This window comes from Meriones unguiculatus, chromosome 6 (genome assembly GCF_030254825.1).
Source record: "Meriones unguiculatus strain TT.TT164.6M chromosome 6, Bangor_MerUng_6.1, whole genome shotgun sequence".
Classification (NCBI taxonomy): Eukaryota; Metazoa; Chordata; class Mammalia; order Rodentia; family Muridae; genus Meriones; species Meriones unguiculatus.
This window is the reverse complement of record NC_083354.1, coordinates 103472036-103488212: the sequence shown is the minus strand read 5'-3', so window position 1 is coordinate 103488212 and position 16177 is coordinate 103472036. Positions and strand designations below refer to the sequence as shown.

The 16177-nt window shown below is 35.8% G+C and overlaps 1 protein-coding gene across 1 annotated transcript in view; it reads left to right on the top strand.

The window, feature by feature from the left end:
- The window catches only part of Zc2hc1a (zinc finger C2HC-type containing 1A), a 41380-nt gene that overhangs the window by 11043 nt on the left and 14160 nt on the right, over positions 1-16177 (top strand). Inside the window, exons 2-7 of the mRNA XM_021650031.2 lie at positions 2392-2468; positions 4925-5041; positions 7068-7209; positions 8748-8896; positions 10110-10209; positions 10671-10770. Coding sequence (XP_021505706.1) covers positions 2392-2468; positions 4925-5041; positions 7068-7209; positions 8748-8896; positions 10110-10209; positions 10671-10770 — 685 coding nt within the window. The remainder of the gene's footprint in view (positions 1-2391; positions 2469-4924; positions 5042-7067; positions 7210-8747; positions 8897-10109; positions 10210-10670; positions 10771-16177) is intronic.

Sequence of the window (16177 nt, the reverse complement as noted above, 5' to 3'; positions counted from 1 at the left end):
GTGCCTTTCTGTTTCTGGGTTACCTTACTCAAGATGATTTAATTATTTCCTTGTTTTTAATAGCTAAGTAGTATTCCATGGTGTAAATATACCACAATTTTTGTATCCATTCCTTCGTTGAGGGACATCTGAGTTGTTTCCAGGTTCTGGCTATTACGAATAAAGCTGTTACGAACATGGTTGAACAAATGTCCTTGTTGTATACTTGAGCATATTTTGGATATATGCCTTTTTATAAAAGAAGAGGGAGATAGAAAGACCTGGAGGGGACAGGAGCTCCAAAAGGAGACCAACAGAGAAAACAAAAACAAAAGCAAAAAAAAAACCCTGATGCCAAAAGGCCTGCTAATGCTCCCATGCCCGCCCATTCCTTCAGATGATTCATGGCTGCAGCAATCCATGATGATAATCCTGTGGCTAGTCCTGTGTCCACTCTGGTAGAATTTACCGTGACAATGGCCACTCTCAGCTGCTCCATCGTAGTATCGAATTCTCCAGTCCAATTACCTAAAATATAGCTAGACAATTGTTTAGACAGATTTGCAGCACAGGAAAAATTCTCATGTTATATGCTAGTGACTCAAAGTCCAGCATACTTTCATTGACAGCCAAGTTGAGCGATTTGCCATAGGGTATCAATTTGGTCTCCTTGGTTTGCCTGTGGTGTATATGCAAGATTAGAGTCTCACAACAGCGTAATGCAGCCATGACCATTCAGGCCTTTACAGCCATTGAAGCAGGACAGTCTCCCCAAGCATGGGAGCTAAAATGTTACACTCAGGATGCGAGGCTAAGCACTGCACTCAGGGTCAGCCGCTTTCGACCCAGAGAAGAGCATGTCTGATTGCATGCGGGTTGATGCCCCAGGTCCTGCCTCTGAGAAAAAGGTATCGGACGGGTCTGATGCTCTTTGGGTGGATGACACCTAAAGGAACATCAGTACAAAGTCCCAATTTATTTCTAATATCAGAGATCAGACCTGATGCGTCTAAAACAAAAAGGGGGAACTGTAGAGAGCTGCGTAATGCCGCACCTTAAAGATGGAGCTGGTTTCCACCTTCCCGATGGTGAGTGCTCTCTGTCACAAACAACTCCATATTTGGCTAAGGCCGAGGATCTGGCTTGCTTCCATGTATGTGGTCCTATCTGCATTTCCCATGAGGCATGCTGGGGTTGGCTACCCAGAGGCTATTTAAGCTGTGGGCTGGCTTTCCCCAGGGTCAGATGATTGTTCAAGGTTCCTGAATAAACTGCATTGGAAAAAAACAAACAAACAAACAAACAAAAAACCCTGAGCCCTGAGGCCCCTGAAGAGAATGATACCCCAACCAAGGACAATGCATATGCATGGAGAGGCCCTAAATCCCTGGCTTAGATGTAGCCTATAGACCCAGTCTCCAAGTGAATTCTCTAGTAAGGGGAGCAGGGGCCTTTTCTGACTTGAACTCAGTGGCAGACTCACCCTGGGCGGTGCAGCCTTGCCAGGCCACAGAAGAAGACAATGCAGCCAGCCCTGATGAGACCTGATAGGCTAGGGCTAGAAGATAGGGGAGAAGGACCTCCCCTATCAGTGGACTAAGGAAGGGGAATGGGAGAAAAGGGAGGGAAGGTGGGATTGGGAGAAGAGGGAGGGGGCCACAGCTGGGATACAAACTGAATAAATTATAATAAATGATAATAAAAAAGAAAATAAAATGTTTAGCTAAATCAGTTGCATAGTGTCCCAAAGAACATAGGTTTATTTTTCTTTTGAATCACTTCATCAGTCAAATTTCTTGCATCATGGCATATGGTAGGTCTGCTTAAATTGTATACAAATTGTAGCTAACTTCTTACCATTTAATTCAATGTGCCCAGTGAGTTCAGAATAACTTAGTGTAAAAGACTAATGATGATCTTAATGTATTATATGTACATATAAAATGAGTAATTCACAGGATACATGACATGCAGTTTACATAACTTTAAATATGTATGCTTTGTATTATCTGCTGAACATGATTCTTTTGATTCTAGACTCCCCAGATAAGCTCCAAATGCTTAATTACTCAAAAGCGATAGTTCTTCATGCCTTAGAGTTATTTCCAAGATAGATACGATTCTGAATGTTTGTACTTACATTAGATATAAATAATTAAAAGAAAATTATTTTTCCGACCATATCAATTCAATTGTCCTTGGATTATCACTGATTTATGTCTACTGTTGTCTTTTAGGCCATTGATAACTCTGAACCTTAGGCCATTTTAATTGATAATTTTGCTCATTTTCAAATGAAACTTTTTAATAAGAGCTCTCAACTCACCTGTGAGACCTAAGAGAAAACATTGAAAACTAAATTTGTACTATTTGAGTTGTGAACATTTTTAATTGAATTATTTTATGTTTTAGAAAATGGAGGTGTGGTCCAAGTTGGAGAATTGTTGCCCTGCAAGATTTGTGGAAGGACATTCTTTCCTTTAGCACTGGTGAGTAGGCTGATTCTGACCTGTTTGCATTGGAGCCTAGTGGATCTGTGCTTGCCTCATGCTTGAGGACAGTTGCTATGGCTGAAAGACGGAGGATTTAGGTAGGGTAATAATCTTTGAAGATTAGTTTTATCTGGGTATGGCTGAACTTCTGAACTCTGAAGTTATGTGATAAATCTTCAGCCCTAAAAATGCTAGGAGTATTAGGAGAGAGAAACACTAAACATAAACTTCAAGAGGCAGAGCACCACATAAATGTGAGTGAAAATGTATTGAGATGTCTATGGTTGGCTGCAAAGTACTGCAGTATCAGGGATTATTATTTTTTAAATGTGAGGTATTGCTGAGCAGTGAGATGAATAAATAGGGTCACTCATTCTGTTTTCTTTCTATGTTTGAAATCATCCAAAGGAAAGGTTTTGTTGTTGTTTTGTCAGTATAGAAGTACAGCTAGGGGCTTAAGAGCTCAGACATTGAGAGCGAGAGCACTGGCGGCTGTTCCAGGGTCCTGAGTTCAGTTCACAGCATCCACATGGTGGCTCACAACCATCTATAATGAGATCTATGCTACCCTCTTCTGGTGTGCAGGTGTACATGCAGGCAGAATGCTGTATACATAATAAATAAGGAAATCTTTAAAAAATAGTGCAGCTAAAATGTATTAATTTTATCTGTTTAACATACAGAAATTGAATAGAAGCATGTTTAATTAATCTTGATAGTTATATAGGTATATAGAGAATAATAATTATGCTTTATATCTTTTTAATCTCAAAAATAATTGAGCAGTTATTAGTATTTTAATATTAATTTTTGTAAAATATCATTCAACTAACTGGAGTTCTGGCATAGTCCGCTGTGTATCTTGCAGGCTACTTCTTAATGAAAGGAGGGAATTAATACTTAAATGTTCTGATTACAGATATCTACTAAGATGGCTTTTTTGTGATCATTTAGAAATATTATCCTTACATCTTCAGCAATTTCTTTTCAACACATTTAGAAATTATGCAATTTAGTTTCTACAGAAGAAAACAAAAAACGTTCTTTTTCATTTAAATGTTTAATTAAAATAGGTCAGTTACTACAACTGCTGTTTGTATAATAACGTTTCTCAGCATGCAGCACATACCCTTGACATATTCTCCAAAATTCTCAAGAAGAAACATGTGAGAACGGTAGAAAGTTGCCTGCTAGCATTATTTTTATTATTCAAGATAGAGCCAACAGCAGGGCTAATACCTATAATCCTAACACTTGGAAGTCTGAGGCAGAAAGATTGCTGCAAGTGTTTAGGCCAGTCTGAGATACATTTGAGACCCCCATCTTAAAAGAAAAATAAAAGACATCTTAAACATTATCTAGGGACTGGAGAGATGACTCAGCAGTTATGAGCAGAGGACCCAGATTCTGTTTCCAGTACCCACCTGGTGTTTTAATACCCTCCATACCTCCATTTCCAGGGATCCTACACTCTCTCCTGGCCTGTGGGTACCAGGCAGGCACATGATACACACACATACTTAAAATGCACTCTCGCACACATAGAAGTACATCCTCAGACCCTTAAGAGCAATTTATACTCCCGTGTTTATTGAAAGAAAACTAAAAACATATACAGGTAGACAGCAGGTTCATGATTGGTAGAAGTACTAAATAAGCCATTTCTTGTGGGTTTTTTTTTTTTCAGACAATCTTCAAAGTGCCATTTTCATGAGCATTTACTGAAATGCGAAAGGAACAAGGGTGCATTTAGTACACCCTCTCAGTAAACAAAGTTTCTATAGTGGAAAGAGAATTTTTTTTCTATGGAAATGGTTATTTGGAGATTAGCTGAGATAATTTTAACTTTGTGTGCTTAAAATGAACAAATGAGTTAGCACTTATTAACAAAACAGTCTGTCAATATGGACTATTAAGTACTTCAAGAGAAGTCACGGATGAAGAAAGCAAGCTTGAGTTTTGAGTTCTAGGAGAAAAGGGATAATTGCATAGGAAGAGCATAAATGTGATCACTGTGCTTCAGACTTGGGTTTAGTGTTGTATTAATCTATGTTTACGTTACCTTATGTAATCCAGCTACCATTGGGTAACTTGTAGCCCCACAGCTGAGTCATTTTTCTCTCACATGATTTTCTCATATGTTTTGTGTTTCCTAAGGACTTTTCACTGAAGTAGCTTTGAGTTGTTTCATTATTGCTTACTCTTGCAACAATAAAAACTAGAATATTAAAAGACTCCTGATAAAATGTTAAGACCGTATTCTTCTATAATTTCCTGAAAGGTAGGGGTGTGTGTGTGTGTGTGTGTTTTAAAGCTTAATCCAATTAAGGAAAGATGTAACTTTTTTCCTCTGGGTTTTTGATCTGGTGTTTAAGCTGAACTAAATTTTTAGTTTTGCAGTCTTCTTTACTGTAGCAAAGAAAATATTATGGTATATTTCTTCATTTTAACAGAAAAAACATGGACCCATTTGCCAGAAAACTGCCACTAAAAAGCGGAAGACTTTTGATTCAAGCAGGCAAAGAGCTGAAGGAACTGATATTCCCACAGTCAAACCTCTTAAACCCAGGGTAAGAACTTTTGAACACTATATATTTTTATATCACTTAGTGATGAAATTATAGTGAGTTTTATTCTGGGTAGATTAAGCAAAATTCTGTTATGTGTTCAGAATAAGACCTTGATATGGCAGCTGTTGTCATTATGCCAGCTTTCTGAGGCAAGCATCTTGTTTAGACTTCATGGACGCAGTCTTCCTGTCATGCCTAGAGGACACTTATCTTGCACCAGGTGTCCTGTTCCTCTCTGGCTCTTATAATCTTTCCCGTGATTTCCCTTGAGTCTTAGGTGTAGCAGGTTGCTTTACACTTGTATCGTGTGGGCTTGGCCCCCATAGTCATAGTCTGTGCAGCTATGAACCTCTGTAAAAGTCTCCATCTGTCATAGAAAGAAGTTTCTTGGAGGAAGGGTAATAGCTACACTTACCAGTGTAGACCTGCACACGGGCGAGGCCTGGGAGTTCGGGTTTTAATTTTTATTGTTTAGTTTGGCATTTGTAGTTTTAAATAAATATCTTTTGACTTTGATTGAATGCATATTCTTGATAGTTGGACTAATTAAGTCAGTATCATGTTTAGTGGGAAGATAGCGGAGGCGGTAGACTTACCAGTCAGGAGCTGGATTCATTTACAACCAATGCATGAGATGCCCGCTGATAGGGTTAAAGAAATAAAATGAAGCTATGTACACATTGGGAATTATGACATGCCTAGAAAATTCAAAGGAATAGACTGCAGAATTACTGTAGATGGTAAGACAATAAGATAAAAAGAAAATGTACAAAATTACTAGGTAATTTATCACTAATTATTATTAGTTAATAAATCTTTTAAAACAAATCATGAAAAATCTTATATACAAGAACAATACACTGTATAAGATTACTTAGTAATACATTTTATAGTAAAAGAGCAAGCTTTTATGCAGAATACATGAAATACAAAAAGATGCAAATGAATACTTTTCCAATTGAGATACACAGAACATGTTCTTATATAGGTCAGTTCAGCATAATAAAGATTGGGTTCCCTAAATTATTTATGAATAAAATTCATTTTACTAGTTAAAATAATTTTAAATGACAAGCCAGTTGTCAAAAATGATATTGAAAAGCATACATATAATAAGGAAAAGATTGAAAAATGACCATGAATTAAACTACTGTCAAATGTCAGATATGCCATAAAGTTTCAGTATTTACAATCCTAGTTCTAGCACAAGAATCACCAAGCAATATAATGAAAGGGGAAAAATCAGGAATAGACTTACACTGGTGTGTTTAGTTTATGGTGAATATTTTATCTCAATATTGGGGTAGTGTGAGGTAGGCAGTTAAAGGATACAGAAATCATGGCATGACCATTTTCGTAAATAGACAGCTGGACTCTTAGGTCATTCTATATACAAGAATGAATGAAATACACAATGAATATAAAAATAAAGTTCAAATAAAGTTCAAACTCAAAAGCCAACAGAAAATAGTAAATTAACTAATAGTTAAAAATGATTCTGCATATCAAAGAACCTCTAGGTCTACAGGAATTGGAGGAAAAGGATAATTTCCTCTGTATCTAGTAAGAATTATTGCTAAAAGGCTAAAAACCAAGGAAAGAAGTTGACTACGAATATGAACTGTTTATAAAATAAATACAAATGACTCAGTGAGACGATGAGAACATACTCAGTCTCACTCATAAAAGAAACTCTAATGACATCCAGAGAACTGTTTTCTACTTCTAAAACCAGTTAAAACCACTCAGATTTGGTACATTTTTATTGTATAAAAGATCAGAAAAGAGAGATTTAGAATACAAACACAAATACGGTTGAACACCTGCAGAAGACACTTTTACCAGCATCTGCCTTAAGTAGAATTACATTTAAAATTTGAGTACAGTGTGACTGCAGGTTTTTAATTTGGGAAAGATCACGGATGGATTCCTGCTAAGAGAACATTTGAAATAATACAGCTTAACCAGAACTTTTATTTCAGGCTACTGAAAATATATTTTGATGTTGCTTTTTCATATTTTTTAGCCAGAACCACCAAAGAAACCATCTAATTGGAGAAGAAAGCATGAGGAATTCATTGCCACCATAAGAGCAGCAAAAGGCCTTGATCAGGCCCTTAAAGAGGGTGGTAAACTTCCTCCACCTCCTCCCCCTTCCTATGACCCTGGTATGTAGAGCATTATGGACAAATGTTCACGTGGGCAAAGATGATAGAATTTGTCATTTAAGTTGGTATAAAATAATTTTTGTCATTAAACCTAGTGACACATAATCCTTAAGTACTTTTAAATAATCACGATATTTCAGGAATCTAGATGTAAAGATACATCCTTTCAGAGCATAAAAATGCACTACTTATCATCAGAATGCTATTATTTAAACATACACTTTATGTCTTAAAAATTGTAATTGTAAAAGATTGGTATATAGAAAGTCAACTATACTCATTACACATTCATTAGGATTTGAATGCTTACGTTTCCTGTTCTTTAGTGTTTTGCCTGATAAAAAAGTTATAATAGTTCTAATATATATAATGAATGCAGAACCTCTGGTGTAAAACAATTACCTCAATTATATTTTCAAAACAATGTATTCTTTCAGTTTTTACTGGGAAACTAGAAGTTGTACTGTTACTTATTATGAAAGTAAAAAGATTACAGCAAATCCATATGGGAAATTGAGATAGATTTAAAGCAGTACGATTGCCATTTTTCTGTTGGCTATTAGAACATTCTTTACAGGTCTTTCTTTCAATGTAAACAGTAACTCACATTAAAATTGAATTTTGCTGCTCTAGATTGGAGGTTACTTCCTAGGAAAGAGAATATTCTTTAGCAAACCTAGAATTGATTATGTTAAACATTTCATTCTAGAGGAGACACTGCTAGCTATTTCAGTGAAAGGCCAAGTTGTAAGATATTTAGGTATGGATGTTGGTAAGGGTACTACTTAGCTTTGTCTTGTTAGAAGCCCGTATAATGTGTCAGTGAATGGATAGTTATATCCGTATAAACAACAGCAACAACAACAAAAAAAGAGACATTTCCATACTACATCTTAGCTTCTTAGCTGCACTCGTCATTTCCAGGTAAATGATGAAGGAGTGCCAGTTCCTCAGGGCAGTGTGGCCTGTAGGACTCCCATTAAGCTTTGGTACTTGCCATATAATTTGTTGTTGGATAGTTTGGACTGTTCCATAAGGGATTTTTCTGAAATTTGAATTTTGTCAGTGACGGTTTGATTTCTAAATTACTTCTTCCATTTCTTGGGACCTCCTTTTAGAATATAAATTTCTTGTCAGTCTGTGTACCTATTTCTTGATTTTATTTCTAAAAAAGATTTTACAATTTAATCTGTACATTGGTTTATATTTTAATGTGTTAGGTACCATATAAAGTTTATGTGCATGATGAAACATTTTTTTTTTACTTTTTCCTTTCTACTGATACTTTATTTTTACTCTTTTTTTCTTCATTTTTTTTCTCAGATTGATTCAAATGTAGGAGATACTTATTTCTTGTACGTTTTCTTAAAAAGCCTTACTAAATTTAGGCCAGCCAAGTTGTATAGTGTATGGGAATGTGAATCCTGCTTATCACATGCTGTTATTTTATTACTCATCTTGAACTCCTAATCATAAAAATTCTTCCTGTCCCTTCAGGTGTTCTGGTACTGATTTGTTTCTGCTTTGATATGCTTTAGATTACATTCAGTGTCCATATTGCCAGAGGAGATTCAATGAAAATGCAGCAGACAGACATATAAACTTCTGTAAAGAACAGGCGGCACGGATTAGTAATAAGGGCAAGTATTCTACTGATTCCAAAGGAAAGCCAGCTTCTCGGCCTCAGGTGAAATGCACAGTTTAAATTATTTCTACAAATTAATGAGAATGTGCCTTTTTGACACTGATGTTTTTATGTTTATGATTCATAACAGTAAAATATATTTTTCTCAAGTGTTTTCTTTTGCCCTGCATGAGGTCTTTTAGTGTATGTTGCATCACATCTGGAATAAAATCTTTGCAGTTGTGTGTTGAGATTTATAAATGCCAGACTGAACGGACTGATTCTTATTGACATTTCTTTTGATGCTCCCACCAATTATAAAAGGAAATTTGTTAGAATCTTTAGTTTTGATTACAGTATTTTCTGTCTCTCATGCTATTTTGATTCATATATCACATACTTAGAAATTTTCTTCAATTGCAGTAATGTCTGCTTTTGTAATCCATAATATAAATGCCCTTTTTTGGTCCTTTAATTCTGATGGTTTCTGATGATTTTTAAGTGTATTTTGTTTGATAAGAAAATAGTCATTACAACTTAAGAGTCTTGGTTTTGCTCACATTTTCTTTCTTTTTTTTCAACTTATATATGTGTTTTTCCCAGTCTAGAGACTAGACTCTAATTGGTCTCCCCTCCCCCACAGTTTTTAAGATGCTGTCTGGTAAGCCCTCTGGGCTGGAAATTGTTTTAGCTCTTTCAAATTTTTTTTCCACATACACAAACACATGTATGTTCCTGTGCTACTCTTTTTGTTTGTTTTCATTGCCTTCCTAATTCCTTGATACTATTCATCTGGAGACATATCAAATTAAGTTCATTGGTGTCAGTCTGGCTGACTAACTTTTATTTGAAAATCTGATCTATGTGCTGGTGGGCAGTTGCTACAGCCTCAGATGGGTTAACATGGCAATTTCTTTTTGCCTGCTCTAACATTCAGTGCTTTTTAAATGTTTTCCATGTAAACATTTTGTAGTTTCTTGATATTTATAGTTTTCATAGAAGAGTTGGTCTGTGCAATTTTTTTTTGTCAAAACTAAACTTGTTTTGATTACTATGTCTCATTTTAAAAATGGGAACATTTTTCTTAACCAGTTTTAAGTGTATGTCAGTATTAGTAAATTCATTCCCATGATGCATAACTGTCATCAACGTCTATCTCTACAGCCTTTTCTTGTATATAAACAAACAAAACCTGATGTTAGAGATTGTGAGCTGATACTGGTTTGTATCCCCTGATAACAAAATGATGTTATTTTTTTTATTTTCATTATTTTAGTATAAGCCATCTCCACTTAAAAAATCAAATTCTCCTGGAACCACATCATCAGGATCTTCCCGACTCCCACAACCAAGTACTGCTAGCAAAACTATTGTAGGTAATGAGGTCCATATGGCCAATTGAACAGTCCAAGAGAGCTGTGTTAGCTGATAAGGAAATGACAAAAGGGATCTATTCTAGTTTATTAAAAGGTTCAGATAAGAAGTTTAATCTAGTGATTATTTCCGGGAAAAGTGGAAATAACTTTGAATAGCTCTTACAACCAAATTCCTTTTTTGATTACTTGATAGGCCACAGTGTTTTCACTCATTTCTTGTATGTGAACTTGAAGCTGTCCTATAAGATGAGTACTAATGGCTTCAAGAAGATACCACTAAAGTAGGATGTTTTTATGTGTCAGTAATGAGATAAATGACAAGTGGACACATTCCTCATTAATAGTTTTAAATTATTATTTTGTAACTAGAGGCACAAAGGAACTGTTTTCCTTGTTATAGACTCTTGTGTTATGTGAATTTTCTTTCCGACATGTTAAAACTCTTGCCTTTTTATTATAAGGTGTGCCTTCGGGTAAAGCATCTTCAGTTAACAATCCTTTGGGAAACAAAGCTCAGACCTTATCTCCTTCTCATAGAACAATAGCAGCCCCTCAGGCAGGGTAAGTCCATGCTGAATGTGTGTTAGTGCTGTGTTTACATTATTGCCATGCTTTGTGTGTGTCCTCAGTCCTTTCCTGAGCCATTTGTTTATTTTAACATGGTTGGTGAAGAGACATTCAGTGATACAGCTGCTTCAAAAAACTAGAGTTGGTGTTCATCAAGATCCTTAATGTGTTTTGTGGTATGTGTGTGTGTGTGTGTGTGTGTGTGTATGTGTACATGTGTGTTTGGGTGAACAGTTTTATTTTGGGGCATCTAAGGAAATGATGTGAACTGTTGAAGGTTTAGTAATAACTCTAATATATTGAGCACTGTATATGAGACAAGTCTTCTCTGTAGTTATGGAGTAACTCAGAGAACCAGATTTCTTTAAAGGTGCATAAGTTTTAGGAAAAGCCACTTGCTAATTGAGATCTCTTTGACTAGAAAACAGTCAAGTATTTTTATTATAATGTATAAAAATCATTAAGTGTATAGTTTTGGTGGCATAATATTTATATTTAATTTAATATTTATAATATATAGTATAATAATATTTATATTTATTTTATTTAATATTATAATTGAGATCTCTTTGACCAGAAAACAGGCAAGTATTTTTATTAGAATGTATAAAAATCATTAAGTGTATAGTTTTGGGGGCATAATATTTATAGAAATGTATATAAAGATATTTGGCAATCAAAAATAGACACATTTTTATAATGATTTTGCTAGGAAAACGTATGTTACAAAATTCTTTATGGAATTTTCCTGTATTGCCTGAAGTGCAGTATGATGAAAAGTAAAAATATGTGTAGATAAAATGTCAAAATATATGGAATTATTAGTAAATTATTAGTAACAAATAATTTTATTTTTCCTATATTTCTATCATTCTATACAGATGACTTTTAGTGAAATAGCTTCTACTTTCAATGATCTATTATAATTTTGGAAAACTAGATAGGATTATATATTTTATTCTCTAAACACTTATTTTCATAGATTTACTTTCTTCTCTGTTAATAAACACAACACTAAGGGATTGCCACAAAACTAATAGTATAGAAGTTTTTGTCTTTTTTTAGATAGGTAGTTAGTTAAGGACACATAGCTCATATTATTTTCAAATACACTTTATCTCTGACTCAGTCACTTGCTTTCATGAAGCAATTTTACAGAGGAGTAATTGTCAGTTGGTATTAGCCATCTTTTCCCACTCAATTCAGACAGCATAAGAAGTCCAAGATATACAAAGACTTTAGAGCTGGGGAGATGACTCAGTGGGTAAAACATTATCCGTGTAAGCATGAATACCTGTGCTCAAATCCACAGGATTTCATGGGAAATCCTGGCATTATAATACAGTAGCTGTAATTCTAGTGTTCTGCTGGGACTATAGGAGGCAGAACAGGATCCCTGGAAGCTCACAGACCAGCTGGCCTGATGTACATTGCAGAAAATATGGGGCCTGTGCCAAAAAGGTAGAAGTGAAGACCTGAAGACTGAGTACTGACATTGTCCTCTTAATTTCTCATGTGCACCATGGCACATACATGCCTACACTCAGACACACCAACACGTGTAGACATACACATATCACATACCCGGGTATACATACTTGCACAAAAAGTTTAATGAGATAACCATATAGCTTAGTAGTGGGACAATTGCCTAGCATGTGCAAGGCCTTGGATTCAGTTTCCAGCATGACCAAAAAGAAAACAAATAAGCAAGACCATAGAAAGAACAAAAAAAAAATTTAATAAAATACTCCCAAAATACAGAGTTATGTGTCTCTTTCTTGTTCTATCCTCTAGTGATTAAAAATCAAAACTGTACTGATTTCTTTTTGTCTTCTCTACTGGTCAGCTCAATACATAGTAATGTATAGACACAACAGCTAATTCTATAAAACCTTTTACAGAGAATTGCTTTTGTTGGGCTATAGTCTTCTTAGTGTTTTGATTATAGTTGATTATAAGTTAGAAGATAATATTTTTCGATACTTCTATTATACTGATGATTTCCTCTTTGGTCATAGGAAATTTTATGACATACTTTTTGAGTAGTCTGTGCACATGAAGCTAGATCATAGAATTTTTCAAAAAGAATTTTGGGCTGGGGAGATGGTTCCGTGTTCAAAGTACTTGATGTACAAGCTTGAGATGTAGAGTTGATGCCCAGAAGCCGTGCATCACTGAATGGGCATAGCAGTTAGCCTGTGTTTCCCGCCTTGGAAGGTGGTGTCTGAGTCCCCAGATTAAGCTGACTAACAAGATGAACTTTGCCAGCTAACTCTGGGTTTGATTGAGCGACCTTGTTTTAATGAGTAAGGTAGAACAACAATCAGGGATGATTCCTGATACCAAACTCAGTCCTGCACCTGCCCACACACACTAGCACCCACACAACAAACAAACCCAAACAAAAACAAACAAATGAAAAATGCCTATACGTACATGCAAGCACCACACACACAAGAGACAGAGAGAGAACAAGAGCGAGTGAGTGAGCACCCTGATCATGGAGTTAGGAAACCAGGCCCCTGCTATGCCACTATGTGGGTATGTAACTTTGAGTATAACTCTGTGACAACACTTTGACTCTGATAACTGATTTAAAAACCTGACTTACATGATACCTAAGAAAATAGGTTTTTGCTAAGAGGCAAAGATTTTGAACACATACTTTTCTAAGTATTGTGCTGCTTATAATGCCATGAAAATTGAAACTTTGGTTGCCCCATAGCATATTAAACTGGCAGTCATGTGTTCAGATTCTAATCATCTATATAGAGGATCCTTCTACTTGAAGCAGAGTTATTGTTTGGGTCTGGTCCATGTATTTACTGCATTAGTCAGAGTATTACTGTGTTCCTGTTGTGTATTAGAACCACTCAAGGACAGTCTATTTATTTTTCAGAGTTTTTGGAGCAGGGATTCATTTTATTGTTTCTATTGATAAATTGTAAACACTTTGATAATAGAGTCAACAATACGAAGAAGAAAAAAAAAGTAACTAAATGTCTAGTGTTCTTTCAGAATGATTGATAAAACTGATGAATTGATAAATTAAATTTCTCAGCTATAAACTTATTGGTTCATCATAGAATAGTGATCCTATAGAAGAATTATCTAAAGTTTGCATAGCAACGGTCTTTTTCAGTTACGCATTGGCTCAGGATTGAAGGCTGGATTAAAACATTTGGCCAGCATTGAAGGAATTGAGCCTCATCTGAGATTGATAAATGCTATCACTGCAGGATCCTACAGCTGTTTCAAGCCTTCTGTTTATAGTCTCTAATATGGTTCACTTATATGCTGGTCCTATGCATCATATATTGGAATCATGACATTTTAATATTTGGAAATATTATTAATTAAGTTCTAGATAACCTGTGATTATTTCTACAGTTATTTTTTATAGAACCTTCTATTTTATTTATTTTTTTCTTTTTTTAAAATTTTTATTATTAGTTACATTTTATTAACTCTGTATCCCAGCTGTATCCTGTTCCCTCATCCCTCCCAGTCCCTCTTTCCTTCCCTCACCTCCTCCCTGCCCCTTTCCAAGTCCACTGATTGGGGACTCCCTGCCCCTTTCCAAGTCCACTGATTTCCAAGTCCCCTTTCATCTGACCCTTTTTTATCAGGTATCTTCAGGACTAGCTGCAAAGTCCTCCTCTGTGGCCTAGCAGGACTGCTCTTCCCTTGGGGGGAGGGAAGATCAAAGAGCCTGCCATTGAGTTCCTGCCAGAAATAGTCCTTGTTCCCCTTACTATGGGAAACCAATTGGTTACTGAGCTACCACAGATCTCAACATAAAACCAGATACTCTAAATCTATTAGAAGAAAAAGTGGGGAAGAACCTTGACCTCATTGGCACAGGAGACAACATCCTGAACAGAACACCCAACAGCACAGGCTCTAAGAGCAACAATCAATAAATAGGACCCCATGAAACTGAAAAGCTTCTGTAAAGCAAGAGACACTATCGCCAGAACAAAATGACAGCCTACCTGGGAAAGGTTCTTCACCAACCCTATATCTGACAGAGGGCTGATATCCAGAATATATAAAGAACTAAAGAAGTTAAAAAGCAATAAATCAAGTAATCCAATTAAAAAATGGGGTACAGAGCTAAACAGAGAATTCTCTGTAGAGGAATATAGAATGGCAGAGAAACACTTAAAGAAATGCTCAACATCCTTAGCCGTCAGGGAGATGCAAACCAAAACGACCCTGAGATTTAAACAAAACACCTAAGTAGGGTTTTTCACCCTAATTCTAAAAGTTAATTTTATTTAGCCCCAGGAAATTTCAGAAATATGGTACAACATTGTCATTAAATATTATTACATTTGAGTAATATAACAAAACTGACATAGCCATTTTAAATATATACTGAACATATCCTTTTTTAATAGTCGAATTACTCTTTCAGTAATTTACGTCAGTTACTGTGAAAACCGAAAACCTGTTTGTAGATTGGTCATAGAGCCCTGTGAGTGTGTGTGTGTTTGTGTGGAGGCCCGTGGACAGTGCGGAGTGTTGTTCTCTCCTCATTATTTTAGTCTGTCATTGAAACCACAGTCCGTAAGGTCTGCCGGCTGGTCAGAGCTGGATTCTCCCAGCATCCCCCAGTACAGTTGCTCAGGATGATGCTTGGCTTTTCACCTGGTTTCTGGGGCTTTGAACTCGTGTCCTCTTGCTTGTGCAGCAAGCAGTTGGCTGAGCCACTGTCTCCCCAGCCCTGCAGAACATCTTTTAATAAAAAGGTGAACTTAATTTTAATGCTTTATTACATTAAATTAGTAAGAAATAAATACCTCTAGTTTTTATAAGATAGAAACATGTTCCTTCAAATCCTTTTTCTTTAACATTTATTTAGTTTGTGTGTGCATGTGTATGCCAAGAGATTCATGTTAATCATAGGACAGCTTGTGGGAAATAGTTCTTTCTTTGACCATGTGTAGCCTCGGGATTGAACTTGGGCCCTGAGGCATAACTGAAAGCACCTTTACCTGCTGAGCATCCTGACAACCCAGAAACACTCTTCTCTTGTATAATAGTGTTCTGGTGTATGGAGCTAGCATGTTGTGTAAATAGAAAATGATTGAAGCTATTGTATTAGGGTATTTTTTTTATTTTGGAATTGATACTAAATTATTTGTGATAAATTAGAATTTAGATCAAAATAAATATCTGGATCATTCTAGAGCTTTGGTATGGCACAGAATATCCTAACTGCAGGGAATCCACTAAGGAACAGATGCCACCTGGTAATCTTCTGCAGTGTGATTCCAGAAATCATCTTTTGATTATGCAACCATCTGTGCTGTCTGATGGCAGTAAAAGACTTCATAAGTGGGGAGGCTCCTTTCTCAGTGGACTGATTCTTATATCAGCACTAAACACGAAC